Here is a 21,544-nt window from a genome sequence, read left to right as displayed (position 1 = left end):
AGGGGGAAATGTAACCGTAGAAATCAGTGGCAGAAATGACATCCAGGTTTCCTCCTTTCCGTAAGTACTTATTAACAATTTGAGCCAATTTGCTCTATACTTTGTTCTTTTTTTTGTTTGCTTGCTTTGTTTTGTTTTGTTTGTTTTTGAGACGGAGTCTCGCTCTGTCTCCCAGGCTGGAGTGCAGTGGGCTATCTCGGCTCACTGCAAGCTCCGCCCCCAGGGTTCAAGCGATTCTCCTGCCTCAGCCTCCCGAGTAGCTGGGACTACAGGTGTGTGCCGCCATGCTGGCTAATTTTTGTATTTTTAGTAGAGATGAGTTTTCGCCATTTTGGCCAGGCTGGTCTTGAACTCCTGACCTCTGGTGATCCGCCTGCCTCGGCCTCCCAGGGTGCTGGGATTACAGGCATGAGCCACCATGCCCGGCACTATACTTTGTTCTTACTCCTTTACTCCATTCTACAGCTTATTTACATCAGAAACCATGATTCTTTCTTTCCAGATCTCAGTAACTTAGTGCCCATCTGAAAGCCAAATCAACAGTCCAAGTAAAGATTACCTTCCCCTTCTTATGAACATAAGCCCCTTCTAGTCATACATCTCTATTTAAAAGCAATTAGAGGCAGTAAAACATGTAGAAGAAAAACCTAGAACCATATCCATCGATACATAAGACGATGATTTCCAAATTCATTTTTGCCCAGAAAAACTCCACTTAACTTATTTACTAACTTAAATAGAATAATGACATCATAAACATTTCCAATTTAAATCACTTTCATTAAAAAAGTTAATATATGCCATATAGTTCTTTGAATATAAAATATTCTAAAATTAACAAAATAATGTGTTTTCTGTTACACACCAAAAATATTTGGCAATCACATCATTAGAATATGAAATCTGGGAAGGGGTAACTTACAGCTTTGATGAATAACCGGCATGAGATAGCCATTAAAGAATGAAGTCATGCATATGTTCCTATCTAACGTTAAGTAAGTTTTCGTTTTGTCAGATTTTATCATTGTGAACTCACATTGTCCAGCAATTGAAATAAACTATCCAATTGCTAGTGCAATTATAATTCAGTCCACAGTATTGTATTTGTACGTCACAACTCATCAGACTATCCTGTCTGTCCTAGCGTTTGAAAGGAAATGATCAGGTCTGCATATGTTTAGAGAGGGGACAGCATTCTAGTAACCAAAGTTCTTGCTTGTATCAGTGTGGGGTTTAAGGTATGTATTGCAATGTTACATTGAGTCAATGTATGCAGATAAATCCCTCACAGATTTACTTTGAAATTCCATTCATTTTCTTTTCTTACCTCAATTATGCTATATACTCCAACTGTTCTATAATGGATCACAGGAGATTTGAGGTTTGTATCCTGGGAGTCCCAATTAAGTAACCATTCACTTTAACGTACTTAGAATTCTTAGACGGTGTTATTTTTATTTGGGTACAAACAAAAGGGACTTTATAAATCCAAAGTATGTGCTTTTAAAATGTGTTTTGAAGTTACGTATTCTACTCTACTAGGTCATGTATTTAGGTCATGTAACTGAATTATAAATATAATTCAGAAGTCAAAATGGAACTGTTGTCAAATAATATTAATGTATTAAATTTACAAGAAGGGAGTCTGTACAGCATGTTATAAACTCATCGTGGTTTTAAAGATATTTATGGTATTTGAACATCACAGCAACATTGCTGTGATGTTCTAATTGATCTAATTGATAGACAATAGAATCAGTCAGAAGTAATGCTGCTAATTGTGTTTTTCTCATTTGTGCTAAATGGAGTACACTAAAAATTTAATTTCTGAGTAAATGCAATAAATTTAATTAATCTACACTTACTTTAATTGACTGTATGGTCTAACTTATTTTGGTTTCTTTGTTCTCCTTTGAGTAGAAACCAAATGCTGATGTGATTAGACCAGTTCTTTTCCACTGTTCTTATTATCAGAAGAAACTTAAGGATATGGTGGTTCATTAGCTGATAACCTACATTCCAATAAGTAATTTACTAAATGGAGTCTATGTAATAACCATATCTTCTTCTCCTCACTCTGGTTACTGAGATTAAACTAGTGATTGATCTTACCATGTGGAGTAACATATAATTATCATTTAGTAATGTGCAATTAGTACCTACACACAATGATACATTAAGCCATTTAAACCCCTAAGGACATTGCAAATATAATCTAATAATTTATGCATATTGGCAAGCTGATGTCTACTATGCAAATCCCATATAAAGCTCAGAGAAATTAAATGATTGGTATGAAATAACTAACAATTGAACTAGGTATATCTTTTATGAGAATGAATGTTGGTAATATCCTTTAATTTGAAGGTGAGGAAGTATTTTTGTATTTTAAAAAATTTTCTAACACTGATCTGAAATATAATCTATAACATTGATTAATTGGTAGAGGGTTTTTAATTATTTTCCAGAGATAATTGCAATATAATTAAGCATACTGTTAATTTCCAAACTGATATCATGGGAAACAATTCAATTATGGAAATTATACTATGTAATCCATGCAGCGGCTATCTATCTTCTGTTTTAATCTAAATGCAGTTACTTCTCATTAGGATTAATTTATTGGGAAAACATTCTTTAATCATTAAGGAATTATAATGTAAAAGGTAAAGTTTATGTTTGTCTTTCACTAGCAAAACTTAAAGAATCTAACTTTGAGAATTGTATTTCTTTTACATTGTAATGATCAAGAGCCTTACTTTTACCCACCTAATGTATTTATCAACTAACGAAGTAATCAAAATTTTAGTACTACCTGAAAATTTAGAAATCTAATGTCTATCAAATATGTAGTTAATTTTTCTTAACATTTTATAAGATTAATATTTCCTTTACAAAAAATAGTTGAGATGACTTTTTAGTGTATCAAATATGTAATTTATTTTTCTTAACATTTTATAAGATTAATATTTCCTTCACAAAAAATAGTAGAAATGATTTTTTAAAGTCTATCAAATATGTAATTTATTTTTCTTTACATTTTAAAAGATTATTGTTTGCTTTGCAAAAAAAAATTACTTGAGATGATTTTTAAAAGGATGGTGCTTTTCATGTATCAGGAAACACTTTATAAACAACATGAGAACATGTTGTGCAGTGTACGTATTTACATTATGTTTTCGTGTGTGTATATATGTAACCCCTGAAAATGATTCCTTTCTATTGTATTTATTGATTTTCATGGTCTGGTTCATGTTAATAATGCATGCTGAGTTTATGTAACCTTCCTTCACATCCTCCATTAGTCAATCATGGAATTTTTTTTCTAATTTAGAAGAAAGATGAGGTAAAATCATAGTTTCCATTATTTAATAGGTCTTATAGACAAAGTGAACCTTTTGTTTTTAATTGTATTTGAAATGCTGTTTTATATTTAATTTTCTAACCCATTACAAATTAATATTCGGTGTGGAAAATAAACAATGTTCCATCTTCCTTTAATAATATATTAAAAAGGCAATCATATACATGTTATATTTTACTTTTTGTGTACAAACATCGATTAAAAATCATTAGAACTAGCACGAAGTTCTGAGTAAAACCACTAAAGCCTTTGAGTAAAAATACTCGCTCTGCCGCCCAGGCTGGAGTGCAGTGGCGCGATCTCGGCTCACTGCAAGCTCCGCCTCCCGGGTTCCCGCGATTCTCCTGCCTCAGCCTCCCGAGTAGCTGGGACTACAGGCGCCCGCCATTACGCCCGGCTAATTTTTTTGTATTTTTAGTAGAGACGGGGTTTCATGGTGTTAGCCAGGATGGTTGCGATTTCCTGACCTCGTGATCCACCCGCCTCAGCCTCCCAAAGTGCTGGGATTACAGGCTTGAGCCACGGCGCCCAGCCAAAACTACTTTAAATAAGTAAAGCTTTACACAGGTGTTATTATAAAACATAGTTTTACTTTTATTTCTCCTCATATTGGTAGTTAAACTTTTTGTTTGTTACATGTAAGTAAATAATGAATACATTTTTTAAAAATGCACATTGCAGAATATTATGTTGAGTATTAGTCGAGGACAATATGAAGGTGCCATATTAAATATAAATAAACATATATTGATTCACTGTAGCAACATATTTAAGAAATGAATTAATTGTGAAATCATATGCAAATTTATCAAATTTAATATTTTGAAGTTATTTTGATATGCTAGCATTAATATTGTTTTCTATTTTGCATTTTTGTTTCCTCTTTAAATCTGTAATTATTATGTCAGAAATTGTCAGTATATTTAACATTAACCTATCCTTGTTAATAAATGCCAACAGTTTAAAAGGACACAGAAACTTTTGATCTCTTAATTTTCCCTGTGTCTTTTTTGTAACTCCCTTTTTTTATACTAATTATAGACTTATAATGAAAAGGAAGAGTTATGTTTTTTGAGCAATATCAACAACAGACAATGTGAACTCAACAGAAGCAAATAGAAATAATTCACTGTTATTAATTGTGTTTGTGTATTGTGTTTTATTTCAGTCAATCTACTGGATTCAAAAACAATTCAAGGGGAGCTGGGCTGGATCTCTTATCCATCACATGGGGTGAGTTTAATAAACTATCAAAAGGAAACATCATTTTCTCCATTACCTTTCTTAGGGAGCAGATGGATTTATTGTATTCTCTAAAGAGAACTCTTGTACTTCTGGTGACAAATTATGTTTATAGGAGTATTCAATATATGGAGTAGCACAGCTTGACATTGGTGTCCAGTGGAGTTATGGAGAATTTTGAAGATTTTTTTTCTTGTTAATTTATCAGTTGCTTGAATGGATTGATTAAATAGTTTAATTATTGTTGGCATCATGTTAATGATCTAAGAGTGACTTTTTTTTTTTTTTTGATGTGATCAGAATAGGTGAATTAATTAGACTGCCTAAATTTCAGGTGATGTAGAAAGTGTGTATTTGGGGATGGTAATCTCCAAAGTCATAGCCTTAAAATTAACCTCGGTAACTGCTCTTCCAAGTAGGTAGAATTTATTGTTCAACATTATAAACCTATATTGTCTTAATTTACTTGTTTAAAATGTCTACAATTTGCCTAGATCAGTTTAAAAATGAGAATATTACTTAGAAAAAATCTGCTGCTGCCTTTAAGTTTTAAACTTTTTATATAGCTTTGGTATTTTATCAACCAGATACAAATTACAGAGTGTGTAGCATTTTGGTGCTCTAAATGACTATAATGAGCCTTTTCTGGGAGAAAATTTTTCTTTTAGTTTTTCTGAAAAATGGGAGGTGGGGTTACATTTCTCAAACTCTTTTCCCTACACAATTGTGTAATAAATTCCCCAACATACCTTTTTGTTTCTAAGTGTAACATGTGAAATATGCAAAATATTTTGAAATATTTGTCATAGGAACAAGCGTATGTATTCCTGTCCTTCTATGATAGTCATCTTTTCAAGAGATTGTAATTACTTCCACTTCGTATTGGTGTTCAGTCTTTAGAGTTTTGTGCCTAAATATACACAGTTTTATGATAGCACCAGCTTCTTCACCAGCGGATGTTTTCCATCAGAGATACTTCATCTATCTGTCATCTTTGTATCTGCTTCTCTTCCTGACACACCTTGACTTTGACAATATGCCAAAACCTAAAATCAAGCCTTCATTAGTTACTTTGGAGCAGAGAGTATGAAGTAAGCCAGGATTTGGTTTTCCCAGAGGTGTAAAAGGAATCAATGATTAGGATAAAAGCACAGCCTAGGTTGTCTTAAAGAGTGAATTGAAACTCAAGATTGAGCTGGAAAACTCATTTGAAACTAATCATCTAAAAGTCAAACCTCACCTTAATTTGAAATTTAAATTTTTCATGACTCCTTCAGATAATATACCAGAGAACTTGCTGCTTCAGGATATAAGAAAAGCAAAAACTATAGTAATGTTTAGTTACTATATATTAGTATATAGTATACTATATACCATATAAACATACTATATACTATATATACTATATAATATGGTATATATATTACTATATTAGTATCTGTAACTAATAGATACATATATGTTGATTTTTTAAAACAAGAAATTATCTTATATTTCACAGCAACAGTCTGGCTGATGTTTTCCTTTAAAGACGGTATGGTGGTAACACATTTTTATATATTGAGAGTTGGGGGAAATGAATTCCCCCATTGTTAATCTCATAGATAATATGATGGGGTAGAGTTGGCACTTCTACTTCCAGAGCTATGTTGGAGGTAGACAGTGGGGTGTTCTTAGCACCTTGCTGGGTAAAGTGTGACACAGGGACAAACCAGCAACATCAACATGTGGGAGATTATTAGAAATGCAGACTACCAGAGCCTGCTCCAGACATTGTGAATCAGAATCTGTATCTCAATAGGTGACTCTTTAGCACATTCAATTTGGCAAACACTCCTCTGGATAAATTACTTCTTTACATTTCCCATCTCTGGCCCAATTTACTATCTCTTTGTTGCCTAGAAATTTCTTATAGCCTCCACAGTCAAAAGTTTTCAGTTTCTTCTTTGGTTTACTGTTGCCTCAGAGATCCCCACTCAGACCCATTGGCTCCTCTTCATTGCTGTCCTCTGTTGATCTTTCACCTGTGATTTTCTTATTTCTGATGCATAAAATAGCCTAAAATAGTTGGTCATTCTCTTCCAGCTTATCATTATTATTTGCAGGGAGAAAAGAGAAATTCCCCAATAGTTCATGAAACTTACAATATGTAAGAACCCCAAAGCTAAAAAAAAAAAAAGAATAAAATCAAATGATGTGAATTATTGTTCTGTGGTGATATGTAGTGTATATTTCCTTTAAATTTCCCACATATTTTGTTAACCATAATATATATAAGGAAATATATAGTGCAGTTTAGAAAACGTTAGGTCAACTGTTTTTTTGGGAAATTGACCAAATTATTAGGTGAAAATACTGTATGGTAAGTTTAGGTTTTGGATTTAATAGCCTGGCATATACAAATATTTGTGCCTCAAGATTCAATTAATTATTTTTATTGCTCTCATTTTTAATATGACAAGGATAGATTAGTTTTGTGGTTGTATTGTTTTTAAAGGAAATAGATACTTATAACAATTGTGATATCCTTGCTGAAAGGTTTTTCATAAAATAAAAAGACAAGTAATAGCTGGAAATGGACTTTGAGTTTGTTATTTTTCAAATTAATTAAATAATAACTGGCAGTGCATCTGACTGGAGGATAACTAAAATATGACTGTAAACTTATGGGGAAAAATCATAATAACAATATTATACCATATTAAATCACTGCAAATTCTCACTCTTGATTTAGGATAGTAGTTCTTAACAGGTTGAGCGAGTAAGAGAAAAGGGAATTTTTATTTTGTCTCGGGCAGATATTTGGCAATATTTGAAGACTTTTGTCACAACTGGAGAAAGGAGGCACTTTTACATTTAGTAGGGGAGACCAGTGGTACTGCTAAATACCTTACAATGAACATGGCAGCCCCTAAAAAGAAGAATGACCTGGTCTAAAATGGCAGTGCCTAAGCTGAGAAACTCTTACTTGGGGGATTAATAATAGCATTCCATCAGGAACTGCCCTTAACTAAGGAGATCTGGGAGACTGCCAGCTCCTTCTCTAACTTCCAATCATATTCTCATCAGAAGCTCTAAATTCCAAATCATGTTCTTATCAGAAGCTCTGAATTCCAAATCTGTTGAAATATAAATTTAAAAAAATAAATCAATGATTCATTTCAAACTTGAAATGAATCTTTCATGGAATGCTTGTATCACCTGAGCTATAAAAAATTAACATATTTGGAGAAAAATGGCCAAGAGTAGCTCATTCCTTCATATGATTTGTTTTCTTTTTCTATTCTTTCTTTTCCTCCAAAGATGTATTCATACATGAAACTTTACAATTCGCCTCAGCAATTTTCTTGGGAGTAGTATTTCTCTCTCTATTTTTGAATGGTGCTTCATATCTTAGAGAAAACCTTGTAGGTAAATATGATACTACATATATTATTAGGCCTTGGACCAATTCTCCAAATAAATATCTGGGAGTAAATTTAATGAAACTTTAATTTTCTCTAAATGAAGGTCATGAAAATAATACTCAAATTTGTAAACTGAAATTATTTGTGGAGGTCATAAATAGCAATTCATTTTTCAATGGAAGAGTTTTATTTGTCACTCATATTATCTGGCATTATATTTGGTGCCTTTAGCAAAGCAGACAGAAGCAGTTACCTTCTCTGGCCCTGTAAACTATGAATTATAATATGATATTTGAATCCAGGGCTTAATTTTATTCAGAAATTTGGGTAAATAATTCAATAGTTCCAATATTAATATTTGATTTTGAGAATAATCAACACATATCAAAGCTTCTATATATTGTTAGGTTACAGCTTAGAAAAACAGTCTTTTGCTTACACATGACTCTTAAATTGATTGTACTTAAATTGATCGATGATTGATTGATTGATTGATTGATAGTGTTTACCATGTAAACTTTCTTAGACTACATATCATTACATAAATTCATTGGAGGAGAGATCCAAGGAAGGTTGAGCTACACAGTTTTCACTTAGTGTAGTACTGATATCCTGATTAACTAGTACAAAGAAATCATAAGCTATGACTCACTTAATTAAAGAAACTCCAATAAGAAGAGAGTGAGAACTGGTAGGGTTCAGGGAGTGTAGAAAAAGCACTGTCTGAAATGAGTAATATATATTTGTGGAAAATAGAGGCATCAGAATTAGTAATTGTGGAATTAAGATTTCTTTAGATATTTATTGATGTCTTAGCAGTGAACATGCACTTAAATGAAAACACTCTTTTGGCAAATAGAGAGCTTGCTGATTCCCCACCCAATATCTGGATTCTCCTTGCTGATGGAAGAAACATCGATATTGTTCAAGTGTTCACTCTCCCAAGTGTTACTGGAAAATGGCCCTTCTGCTACTCCGTAGGTTAAATGTTGATTCATCTGAGAACTAATCATGACCATGATAGTTATTTTGGTAGGGATTGGTTGAAGCAAGTGTAAGTAAAGCCAATGATACTGGTGCAGAATTCTAGTGATTTCTAGGAAAGGTTTTCCCCCTGATAGAGAGATAGGGAGAGACCTAGCATTTCCTCCGTTTGGACTTGTTCTATAAAGGCTCTGGATCTGCAGCAGCTGCATTTCTCTCAGGACTAGAAAGGCAGAGCCCAGTGAGCATAAGAGAAACCAGCATGGAACCTTGTTATCACTGAACCACTGAATTACGTGAAATAATGCCTCTTCTTTGTTATTTAAGCCACTCTTAGTATTTTTCATGCTTTCAAATGAAAGGCATCCTGATAGGATAGAATGTTTTATCTTTGCTCAAATACTGTAATTTCTAAATGGAGGCTATCATTGTGTATTATAGTGTCATATATCTTTTCCAGATTGCCTTTTTTAGTACTTTAGTAAGATGTCAAAAATAATAGAGTAGTAAAACAGGTTAAGCACATTGGTTAGAATTGAGGCATCTGCATTTCCATTCTCTCTCTACCACTTACTATATAATCAGATGTAAGCCAATTAATCAAAAACTGACCGGGTGGCTCACACCTGTAATCCCAGCACTTTGAGAGCCTAAGGTAGGAGAATCACTTGAGACCAGGGCTTCAAGATCAGCCTGGGCAAACAGCAAGAACACCCCATCTCCAATAAATAAATAAATACATAGAAATTAGCCTGGAGTTGTGGCATTCACCTGTAGTTGTAGCTATTCAGGGGGCTGAGGTGGGAGGATCACTTGAGCCCAAGAGTTCCAGGCTGCAGTGGGGTATGACTGAGCCGCTGCACTCTAGCCTGGATGACGGAGCCAGACTCTGTCTCTCAAAAGGAATTTTTTTTTTTTAATCTTGAAAAAACATTTGTCTTCACCTCTAAAAAAGGGAATTAGAGTAATTCCTATGTCATATCACTTTAGAGCAAATGAGATTTGAGCATAAGTATATATATGTATATATATAATACATGTGAAAGAGCTATATAAATATCATTTCTTATTCTAAGACAAGCTTTGAGGTTCTCCCACTTTAATTCAAACTCTTTTGCTAAATTCATTTACGTGTCTCCATAAACCTTAGTTTGCACTTCAGGTCTTGAATTTGTATTTAGGAGAAGGAAAGTTGACAGTGTTGTGTGAAGTCTCAGCAGGCACCTCTTCTCAATTCAGAGTCCAATACATTCCTCTGATGTCACTTCATTTTTATTCCATCTAATCTGCACAGACAAAAGTTCACATACAATCTTGCTGCAAAAGGAATTGTGGTTTTGGACCGTGAATTTTAAATCATTATTACTAGGCTCAAACACATCTTTATTAGTCAAAATAGGAACCATAACAATCATCACATTTTTGCCAACAAGAAATAAGTTTGTTTATTCCTGTAGAATAAAAATTCGTGCTTCGGGATTCGATGAGCTCTTGGAAAGCATTTTCTGCATCCTGCTAGTTGTGGAAGCGATTTCCCTGCAAAAGGTTCTCGAAATGCTTGAAGAAGTGGTAGTCAGTTGGCGAGAGGTCAGGTGAATATGATAGATGAGGCAAAACTTTGTAGCTCAATTTGTTCAACTTTTGAAGCATTGTTTGTGCAATGTGTCATGGGGCATTGTCGTGGACAAGAATTGGACCCTTTCTGTTGACCAATGCCAGCTGCAGGAATTGCAGTTTTCGATGCCTCTCATCAATTTGCTGAGCATACTTCTCAGAAGTAATGGCTTCACCGGGATTCAGAAAGCTGTAGTGGATCAAAGCAGCAGCAGACCACCAAACAATGACCATCACTTTTTCAATGCAAGTTTGGCTTTGGAAAGTGCTTTGGAGCTTCTTCTTGGTCCAACCACTGAAATGCTCGTCACCAGTTGTATAAAATCCACTTTTGGTCGCACGTTACAATCTGATTGAGAAATGGTTCATTGTTGCGTAGAATAAGAAAATGACACTTGAAAACAACTTTTTTTCTTTTTCTTTTTCTTTCTTTTTTTTTTTTTTTTTTACTTTCTCTCCGCTCATGAGGCACCCATTTATCAAGTTTTTTCACCTTTCCAATTTACTTCAAATGCTGAAGGACTGCAGAATGGTCAACACTGAGTTCTTCGGCAACCGCTTGTGTAGTTGTAAGAGGATCAGCTTCGATGATGACTCTCAGTTGGTTCTTGCCAATTTCCAATGACAGGTCACTACGCTCCTGATCTTCAAGACCCTTGTTTCCTGTGCGAAACTTCTTGAACCACCACTGCACTGTACCTTCATTAGCAGTCCTGAGCCAAATGCGTTGTTGGTGTTGTGAGTTGTCTCCAATGCTTTACAATCCATTTTGAACATCAATAAGAAAATCACTTGAATTTGCTTTTTGTCTAACATCATTTCCATAGTCTAAAATACATATAAAAAACAGCAAATAATAAGTCATTACCAAAAACAAAACGAGAAATGCACATTAAAATGACGTATAACATATTTCACACTTAATTCAGAATGTATTCCAGTATCAAATGGCAAATTTCAACAATGCAAACACTGCAATTATTTTTGCATCAACTTAATAATTGAAGCAGTTTAAACATAGTAATTTGGTATGCAGTTTATTTATAACTTTTGGTGATGAGAATGTTCTCAAATATTGATATTTCAGATTTCAGGTCAAATGTTACTTCTTCATGGAGACCTCCTGAACTTTTCACAAGCCCCCCTCCTGCCCCACCACCTCCTAAATGACCCTCACCACATCCCTAGTGTGTAACACCTGATAAGCTCATCTACCTCCTTACGCGTGTTCTTTGTTGTATAGCCACAGCTTACAATTATACATTAATGCAATCATTCGACTGATCTTTATTTCAGTCAGGAAACTCTGGCTTTCACAGGAAAGCTCTGTGAGGCCAATCTTCATTTCACGAAATTCTCCTTTAATTCTCAGCATTTACATTTCCTATATTAATTGCCCATGAATTAAAATTGTTAAAAAATGAATAATAAAAGCTTTGCCAATTAAGAAAGCTAACATCAATTTTTGTTTTGTTTTTTGAAAATAATTTGATAATTTATACTATATTACTTGAAATAATGTCTTTTAGAGATTTCATTGTCTCTTTTAATGGCATAAAATTAAGTACAATTCTTATATATAAACACATATATCTTGTATAATCTATAATATATCTATATTAAATATATTACATTGTCTTTTGTACTAGCAGACATATTTAGTTAAATGTAGCTAGAAAATACAACTGGCCAGTGAACTGAAGTTTAACTGAAGAAAACACTACATAAAGATAGCTTCATATTGAAAATTATATTGATTGTTATCAAGAGGGGAAAAGTGAGAATCCTGTAAATAAATCCAGTTCAGCAAATCATAGAACTGTTTAAAATGAATAAATCATAGAGAGGAATGAAAATAATAAAAATACTTTCTAAATTAAGTCTTTACTTTTCTACTTTACAGTAATATGTTATTTGCCTGTAATATTAGAATTATTGCTATTTGGGAAGTTCAGTTTCTACAAAATCTTACCAACTGGATTTCTAGCTTTCACCTTGCGAATGGGGTTTTAAATGCAGAAAGAATATTTTGACATCTGGGTTCAGCGATAACCACCTGGGATTCTGCCTTTATGAATCACAGTCCAAATTCTACTTCATAGACTGAATTGTCAATCCAGGAACATCAGATTTTTGACATATGTGATATGTAATTCTTGGTCATTTGAAATTGTTCTGCCTAGACTCTATTTTAAGTATGTCACTCTCACCTATTATGCCGACCTCTCAAGGAAAGATGTCTGATTACATTAGAAAAACATGGCAAAATCTTACCGACTTGTTTTTTTGAACCTTTCCTTGAAACAAAATGCACTCTGGAAAAAAAGGGGAAATGTGGACAAGTGCTGGAAATCAGATAAGATAGAATTTATTCTAGCAACATTTAATTTTTTAAAAATAAAATGCTATCTTGATGCTTTAAAAAAATAGAAGTGATTTTTCTGTTGCTAACACTATGTCTCTATGTGAATTGTGTTCTCTTCATCAAAACAGTGTTTATGTTTAGGGACATTAGATTAGAATTTTAAAAATATAGCGTATACTGTATTTCATTTCTTTTACTTTGATGTACGCTTAGTGGGATTTAAAACAAAGGAGACTTGAAACATAAGTTCATGGGTTTTATTTCCTCCAGCTTTACTCATAAATTCATTTGTGCTTTATGATCATTACCTAACATATATTAAATATAAAGTTAAATAAAAAGCTAAGATGTAGTCAAATCATTTTCATTTCTATTTTGAGCATTTAAATATTTCATGTTTGCTATTATCATTCTTTGTTTTTTAAAGTAGATTTAAAAATTCCAAATAGAAGACTGAATTCTGCTTCTGCTAGTTTTTCATATTGATAACATTTTTTCTCTAAAACAAATAACTTTGACACTAAGCTCTGTTTTGTTGTTCAACTTCAAATTAGCATATTTTCTGGTCAAAAATGCACAGTTATTAAAATAAAAGTGACCGAAAATATACATATTATAATTTTAAAAGGATGCCTTTCATATTCAATTCATTATACATTAAATGTGTTGAAACTTGCAAAATAGTGTATGGCAGACTGAATAGGTTTGTGCATTACTAAGAAATGTCCTATTCCTTTAATATTTTATAGAGAGTATATTCAGACTAAACATTATGTTTTCAAGCTTCCAAGTGTTCTTTTGTATGAAGGATATAAAAACAAGATACATACCCTGATGGAAAGGAGTTTCAACTGTGTCTTTCCATTACATGTAAAACAAGAATTTTTAAAAATAATTCACACAAAAGCTTTGCTTATTTAAAATATTGCCTCTTTTATTAAAATTTTTAATTACTTTGACCCTTAGGCTTATTACAGTCTGGGTGCTTAATTTCTTTTGAAAAATTAAAAAAAGAAATTAAATTTAGTCTATAAAAACTATGGTGTAGTATACTTTTTATATAAATCCCAAGTCCCAAATGATAGTCATTGAACCTGGGAGTGCTTAATGGCTATGATGTGTACAATATAAACCACCTTAAGTATTTCTGCAACCTTAATAGGGTGTAGATTACCATCACTTATTTTCCTGCATATGATGCTCACTTTATTGAGAAATTATTATATAAATAAAAATATTACCAAAGTAATATATGAGATTCCTTGGGAGTTGCTAAAATCATTTATCTCTATTACATGTGACATAAGAAGAAAAATGTCAAAGAGGCGGATACACTTGGATTTTTCTGAGTATATCTAAAATCATATTATTACACATTATTTTTATTAATTCTGTTAATAAAGCAGTTTGATATATATACACTAACAGATCAAATTTGTTACTTTTAAATTGCTCTACAATAGTTGTTAGAAATGCAAAATTCTGGGCCCTAATCATGACCTGATGCATTAGAAACTCTGGGGATGGAGCCCAGCAATAGGATTTTTAATAGGCTGTCCATGGGATTCTGATGCTACTCAAGTTTGGGGATCACTGTGTTAGAAAATCATTATCTGATGTAATGAGGCATACAGTACTTACTAAGATATCCAGCTGCTGCTTGATTCAGGGCTGTAGTTCATCTCAACCTCTAAATGCAGCACTGTGCATAATTCATGATTAATATAACTATTTATATTTTTAAATATTGGATTTTACAGTAAACACACAGCAAGAGAAAAGACATGTTTCTCTGGCAACTTGGGAAATCCGTTCCTGGAAATTTGTCATAGGAATTTATTTCCAAGTCATCAAATTTATTTCATGTAATCTTGGAATTTAGTTTGAACCACATGTAGTATCTTCAATATTGACAAATACTTATACAGTATTTATATATCTGGAATCTATTGCTCATGGTAAAAGAGATGATACTAAAACCCAAAAACTAAATAAACAATGAATTAAGTGATAGGGAGATGGGAATACAGAATTGGAAAGTCCCTGTCATGTAGTTACTAGAATATAAGGTTGTCTGGGAAATGACTGTTAACTGTTCCCAGAGTGTTACTAGGATCAGATTGTGATGAATTTTGTGTGCCACCCTAAAATACTCACATCAGTCAAAGACAACATTTTAAGCAGGTGATCAGGGATGATAGCATAATTGAAGAACAAATAGAAGTCAGAAAGGACACTGTAAAAGTTCCCATTATAGGTTAATAGGACCTAGAATGAGCCTCCTATTCTTTTGGTTATATATCTTGATGATTTAGCATCAAGTAGAACTTTTATTATTTTGTTAAGACTCCAGGAGGAGCTAGTCTTAAAAATCAAATCTTTATTATTTTCTTTTCTTTTTTATTAATCAGATAATATTTATAATAAAGTCACAAAACAAAGAGAAGTCATATTTGGAAAACTGAGTAACTTGTAGGACCGATAGAGGACTCAGTGAACATGAAAATTATCTAGTAAACTAGGGAAGGCAAAAGAAACAAACACAAGAGTGTGTGTTGGGGGACAGAAGGTACTCTCGCAGTAGAAGCGATTACATTTCCTTTCTGTGTGACAGCCAATATTCTTTTGGGCCTAAGGTTAAGAGTAAGCTAATTTTTAAAAAATGCAAATGGCTACCTCCCTTCTCAATGTAAAGTGACAAGACCAGGAATCCAGCAATCGGGGAGACAGCTTAGCCTATTCAAGAAAGGAGAGATGCAATGCAATGTTTTAAAATAATTTTAACCATTTTGGATCGTCTATACTTGGATACTCTTCCATGCCATGGAATCCCAGGAAAACTGATAGCCACACACTTCATAGGTTTACTCAAAAGTCTTCAAGAGGATATAAATCTAGTGGGTGACAGCAGTCAATGTGGTAAACTGTGTTTGTCCAGAAATTCCCTGAATGCATATGTAATCTGTGCCCATAATGTTGGATGGATGTACTAGGTAGCCAGTTCTTAAGTTGAATTAGTAATACAATTTGGATGGAAATTTGCCTATCCTGAGTGAGGAAAAAGCAGCAAATAAGCCATAAAAATATTATCTGTGGAATGTTGTGAAAACATTTGTTGATAGAGCTGCTTCAGTTTTCCATTAAAGGCAGCAAAATTTTACCTTATTTAGAGCAGTAAAATATATTTGAATGAGTGATCAAATTTTAGAGGTGGCAGAAGTGGCAATGACTGTAGAAATCTTCTAGTGCAATACTCTAATTATATAGACAAGCAATTGAGGTTCAAGGAGGCTTAGTGACTTGATGAAGGTCACAGCATTACCTTCTGGGTCTGGGTTCGGTGCTCTTTTCATTCCTCCTCTGTGTCTTGGTCTGTGGACAGTGCCAAGGAAGGATTTAAGATTGTGTGGTTTAATATTATCAGATTATACTTTATAGAATTTCAAGCCACTTCAACCGAGTGTCATGCATTGCAGCAGCACCCAAGATAATATCCAAATCTTGAGACACAGCAGACAAAATAGAACTACTTTTCTCAGCAGGTGAAAAAAGACTGATCTTTCATAAGCCCCAGAGAAAAATCAGGTTGCATAGGATTATTATTAGCTTTCCTTTCTCGTGAATGTGTACCCCTTCATCACGACTTGATTTATGATCCAGAGACTGGGCTGTCACTTGACGACTAAAGATTCTTAACTCATTTTCTGACAACTAGAAATTGATTTTAGCTTGAATTCAAAGATTAATCTAAATCTGCTTGCATTGAAAGAGTATTTTCAAATGTTCCATTGTAACTAAAATAAATATCACATAGTTTCTGTTTCTGTATAAGCCAGTTAAATTCTGGAGATCCTTAAAAATTAGTATATCATTTTCCTACAACTAGTCTTAAAAGAGAAGGATTAGATATGTTGTCTTCTAGCCAGTAAATCCTCAAGATTTAAAATGTCTCTAAATTATTGGCTTTATTTTGTGCTTTCTGAACTGCTAAAATAATCACTGAATTTTTATTGGATTCATTTTACAGAAATATACTTTGTTCATATGTAAGTTTCAAATTAATTTGGTAATATAAATTAAAGTAACAAGTTCGTCCTTCAACAAATTTTGGAGACTAAAATATAAAACAGAACAAACGAGCTTTATGACTCCCAAAAAACCTTTGTGGTGAAATTTGCTTTAGTGATTATCTCTTGGAAAATAAACACTTTTATTTTCTGAAATAAGTGATTCTGATTCAAAGAAAAGTTTAGGAGTGGTAAACATTTAGGAGAAGATTAAGGGTATTAACATTATTTCAGAAGTGAAAATATATGAGATAATATTAGTTTGTAGAACCTACTGAATTCTTAATAGTTTATGTAGCATACAAGGGGCTTGTAGAATCTTTATTACATTGAAATTTGTTCACTCTGTTGCCCGACAACTGCTTTAGCTCCTGCTACGTATCAGGTACCATTGTTGGTAGTAGAGATGCAAAGAATACAATAGCTAATATTTCTCCAATGGGCTACATACTATTCCTAGTGCTTTGATATATCATTTCATTTAATTCTCACCACAATCCTACGAAGTTTTACAAGAAAGAAGAGTAAAGCCCAAAGAATTTAAATAAATCAAACAAATTCAGAAATCTAGTAAGTAAAAACATCAGGAATGGAAACTAGACAATCTGATTCCCATAAAATGCACGTCACCACTACTTTATACTACATCTTGTAAGAAAAGTAAGCTATTTCCAAGGAAATCTTAAAGTTTAGTAGAAAAGACCAATACATAAACCAGTAACTATATACAATGATAGTCCTGAATGAAAATACACAATAGATACAGTAATATTACATGAAGTATGTCATCAACTCTGCTTGGTATGAGTTAGCAAAGCTTTTACTAACAGATAGTGAAGCTTTAAAGATAAGTAGGAATTCACCAAGTATACATGGCTGTGCACCACACACACAAGCACAGACTGAATAGCTTTGCATGTTGACAGAGAATCGTAGCCCATGTCATCTGAAAATAGAACAGAAAGTGTGTAAATGATGAAATTTCTGAAAGGAAAAAGAAAATAAATGAGAGTTAGAGTAATAGACTGGATAATGAAGAGCCTCAGACGTTATGCCAAGGGTTTGGGTTGTATCTTAACGCAAAATTGTTACGAAGTCTGGGAATTAGGATGTTTACTCCATGGACTTAGACTGGCGATGCAAAGATCAGATGGTCTACCAAAGTAATCAGAGAAAGAGGTCTAGGAAGATGTGGAAAGGAGGTAATAGACACCAGGTGATTTATGCTATCTCTTCCATAAGAAAGGCAGAAAGGAGGTAGAGAAATCGAGGATAATTTCCATGATATTGTGATTGATGATAACTGATACATGTCTTGATTTCTCCTAGATCAATGTTTCCCAAACTTTAGAGTACATCAGAACCATCTGAAGGATACCACCCTTACAGTTATAGTTACGGACTGCCTTGCTAAGGGTGCTTTTCCAAAGATCACACTTTAAGATCCAATGTCCTATATTAAAACTAAGACTTTAGCCTGCAAATTAATTTAAATGGTTTGGTATTATGAAAGTTTAAAGGATAGAACTTAAATGAATCTTTAAAAAGAGATGTGATCTATTATATATACACGCATATGTCTAGGTATGAATATATCTATGTATACATCTACATATATATCTGCATCTAAAACACATATCCTAACATACCCAGTGGTATCTCATGTGCTATTTCAATATATGAAATTGTTTCATGGCCCCTATATTATGAATAATTTTTAAAGTGCTAGAAATTTAGACACCATAAATAGGAAATTTTTACACAGATTCCTCCAGGCAGTTGAAGAAATTTATATAATGTACTTGTAGAGTTTTGGCAGAGTCAATTATGGATATTTTGGCAGTAGAGTATATATAAAAGCTAAAAGTAAAACTTTTTTCTGAATATTAATTTTATATTGTATGCTATTTGCTATCTAAAACTGGTAGTTTCTTAAAAAATTGCAAAATACACTCATGATATTTGGTTGACAAAAGAGAGGTAATCATGAAACTTTAAATAGAATTTTAAACAATAGTAGCCTTAGGAAATGTCTACCATATCACTTTTTTCCCCAATGTTCAATTTCTCTTTGAAAAGCACTGAAATGATAGATACAACATTTGTAGAAATTATGATTCTTAATAGAAATATTGGTATATATTTACCGCAGTGTTTAAATGGGAGAGGAGTTATTGTTTAACCTGTTACTAGATCAGGGGATGTTCCATAGGAAGTGGCTATAAACAGAGCATGAAACCTCTCAAGGCACTTATAAGTAAGTGAGCTAACTTTTGTGGCCATAGGCCTGCTTTAAACATACCAAAAAAAAAAAAAAATCGTGAATATTAACATTAATTTCATCCCAAAATGTTTACAATAAAGTAAAAGGATGTTTTAATTGTTTAATTATTGGTCTTTATTCAAAATTGACATAAACTGTTACTTATATTAACGTGCTTTTAGAGTACTTCCTCAGGAAGCAGACACTTTTGAATTGTAATCTTAGAAGAATAGGATATCTCTCATCAAATACTGTGGCAAAAGTGCACCAAAAAAGAGGACTTGTAAAATGTAAAAGAGTAAAAGACAGCCATTTCTTTAAATTGTACATACTTTATTTTTATTCTTATAATAATTTAGAATTTCATGGATTGATTTAGACCAGTGAGCCATCAAATCTTTCAATAGCCTCACGCAGTAGAGTTCCACTTTGTGCCTTTTCAAAAAAGAGCATGGATCCAGCACAATGCTAAATAAAGATTATATTCAAAAAATTGAAATGACTGAACAGTTAACTAACTGTAACATGTTTAATAATGGAATGGGGAAATCCTCTTTTAACCTTTTAGCTAATTATTAAATATCTTAATATGAAATAATCTAAATATTTTTATAGAATATTCTGTAAAGTATAACCAATGAAAAAATGATAACGTTGCCTGTACAAAAGGACCTATAACATGATATTTAATAAAATCTTTAAGTACTGAATTCTGCATGATATCTACATAGTTTGGGGAAAAAAATAAATTGTTTCTAATGAGACTAGATTTCGCTTTACTTTTCTAGTAATACTTTTGTGGCTTTTTGGAATATACAATATAGCTGGTCTTTAAGCAATAATTCAAATTGAATAGAAAGTTGCCTTGTTAATTAATATAACCCAATCTGTACTACTAAGTGGTGTTGATAGATCTTGTTTTCACTTGATTCTAGGTGATTAAGAATCAATCATTAGCAACTTATAAGCACTTTTTTCACTAGATATTTCATAGTCAAAAGAAAGCTAGAAACAAGTCTTACCCACAAGGACCAAGTATATTAGTGTGTTTTGTCTTGTTCTTGCACTACAGCTATCAAAGTCAAGAAAGAATATGGTCTACAGTGGTTGGAAGTTTCACTCTAGCTGTCAATTATTTCCTGTATAATGCCGGTTTAAAAAAATTTCTTATTTTAAAAATAATTTTAGATACACAGAAAAGTTGCAGAGATAGTACAGAGTTGCCATTTTGTCCACTTACTATCTCATAATGTTAAATCTTACTTAACTGTGGTACAGTATCAAAGCTAAGAAATTTATGTAAGTACATTGCTATAAGCTATAGACTTTATTCAGATTTCACCATATTTTTCAGTCACTTCCTTTTTCTATTCCAGGATCCAATGCAGGGTACCACATTGCATTTAGTAGGAAGGAATGTTTTTCTTGTGTATTTATAGTCAATGGTATATTTTACCACATATCATTTTGTCATCCGTTTAACTGTTTAACATTAATAGATTTATTTTTAGAGGAGTTTTAAGTTTACATAATAATTGAACAGAAAGCACAGAGAGTTCACATATATTCTGCATTTACCCCCACAGTTTCCTCCATAATTAACATCTTGCATTGCTGGGGTATGTTTTTTGAAAGTTGATGAACCAATATTGATACATTGTTTTAACTTAAGTACATATTTTGCATTAGAGTTCACTCTTTGTATTGTACAGTTCTGTTGGTTTTGCCAAATGCGTAACACGTATTTTCACCATTTCAATATCATACAGAACAGTTTAATTGCCCTAAATATCCCTTATGCTCCACCTACTCATTCCTTTCCTCCTCCCACTCTTCCATGGCAACCACAGATCTTTTTGCTGACTGTTGTTTCCCCTGTCAGAATGTCATATACTTGGGGTGATGCAGTCTGCATCTATTTCAGACAGGCTTTACTCACTTAGTGATATGCATGTAAGATTCCTGCACATCTCTTCACATATGATGCTGTTTTGTGTTTGCTTTGACCATCTATGTATCCTTCCAGTTCTACACATGTCATTTTGAATTCTGAGTTTACAAAAGAAGACTTTGTCCATGTGTGCCTTCCATTCGGTACTTATTGAGGTGTGCTCTTTTTCAACTTAGTTTTCTTTTGGAATTATTAATGGTAACATTACAACAAACCTTTCAGTGCTGTTTACTATTAGAAAATATCTGCCCGTATGAACACTTTCATTTCTTTGCATATTATCACTT

At 32.9% G+C, this 21,544-nt stretch overlaps 1 protein-coding gene across 3 annotated transcripts in view; it reads left to right on the top strand.

Moving 5' to 3' along the window:
- Window positions 1-21,544, top strand: part of EPHA3 (EPH receptor A3) — a 372,676-nt gene that overhangs the window by 15,544 nt on the left and 335,588 nt on the right. For all 3 annotated transcript variants that reach the window (XM_033211572.1, XM_033211571.1, XM_033211573.1), the window contains exon 2: window positions 4,533-4,597. In XM_033211572.1, coding sequence (XP_033067463.1) covers window positions 4,533-4,597 — 65 coding nt within the window. The remainder of the gene's footprint in view (window positions 1-4,532; window positions 4,598-21,544) is intronic.

The sequence above is a fragment of the Trachypithecus francoisi genome, unplaced genomic scaffold, assembly GCF_009764315.1.
Source record: "Trachypithecus francoisi isolate TF-2019V2 unplaced genomic scaffold, Tfra_2.0 Lachesis_group0, whole genome shotgun sequence".
NCBI classification, from domain to species: domain Eukaryota; kingdom Metazoa; phylum Chordata; class Mammalia; order Primates; family Cercopithecidae; genus Trachypithecus; species Trachypithecus francoisi.
Note: the sequence above shows the minus strand (reverse complement) of the source record. Positions and strands in the feature narration are given on the sequence as shown.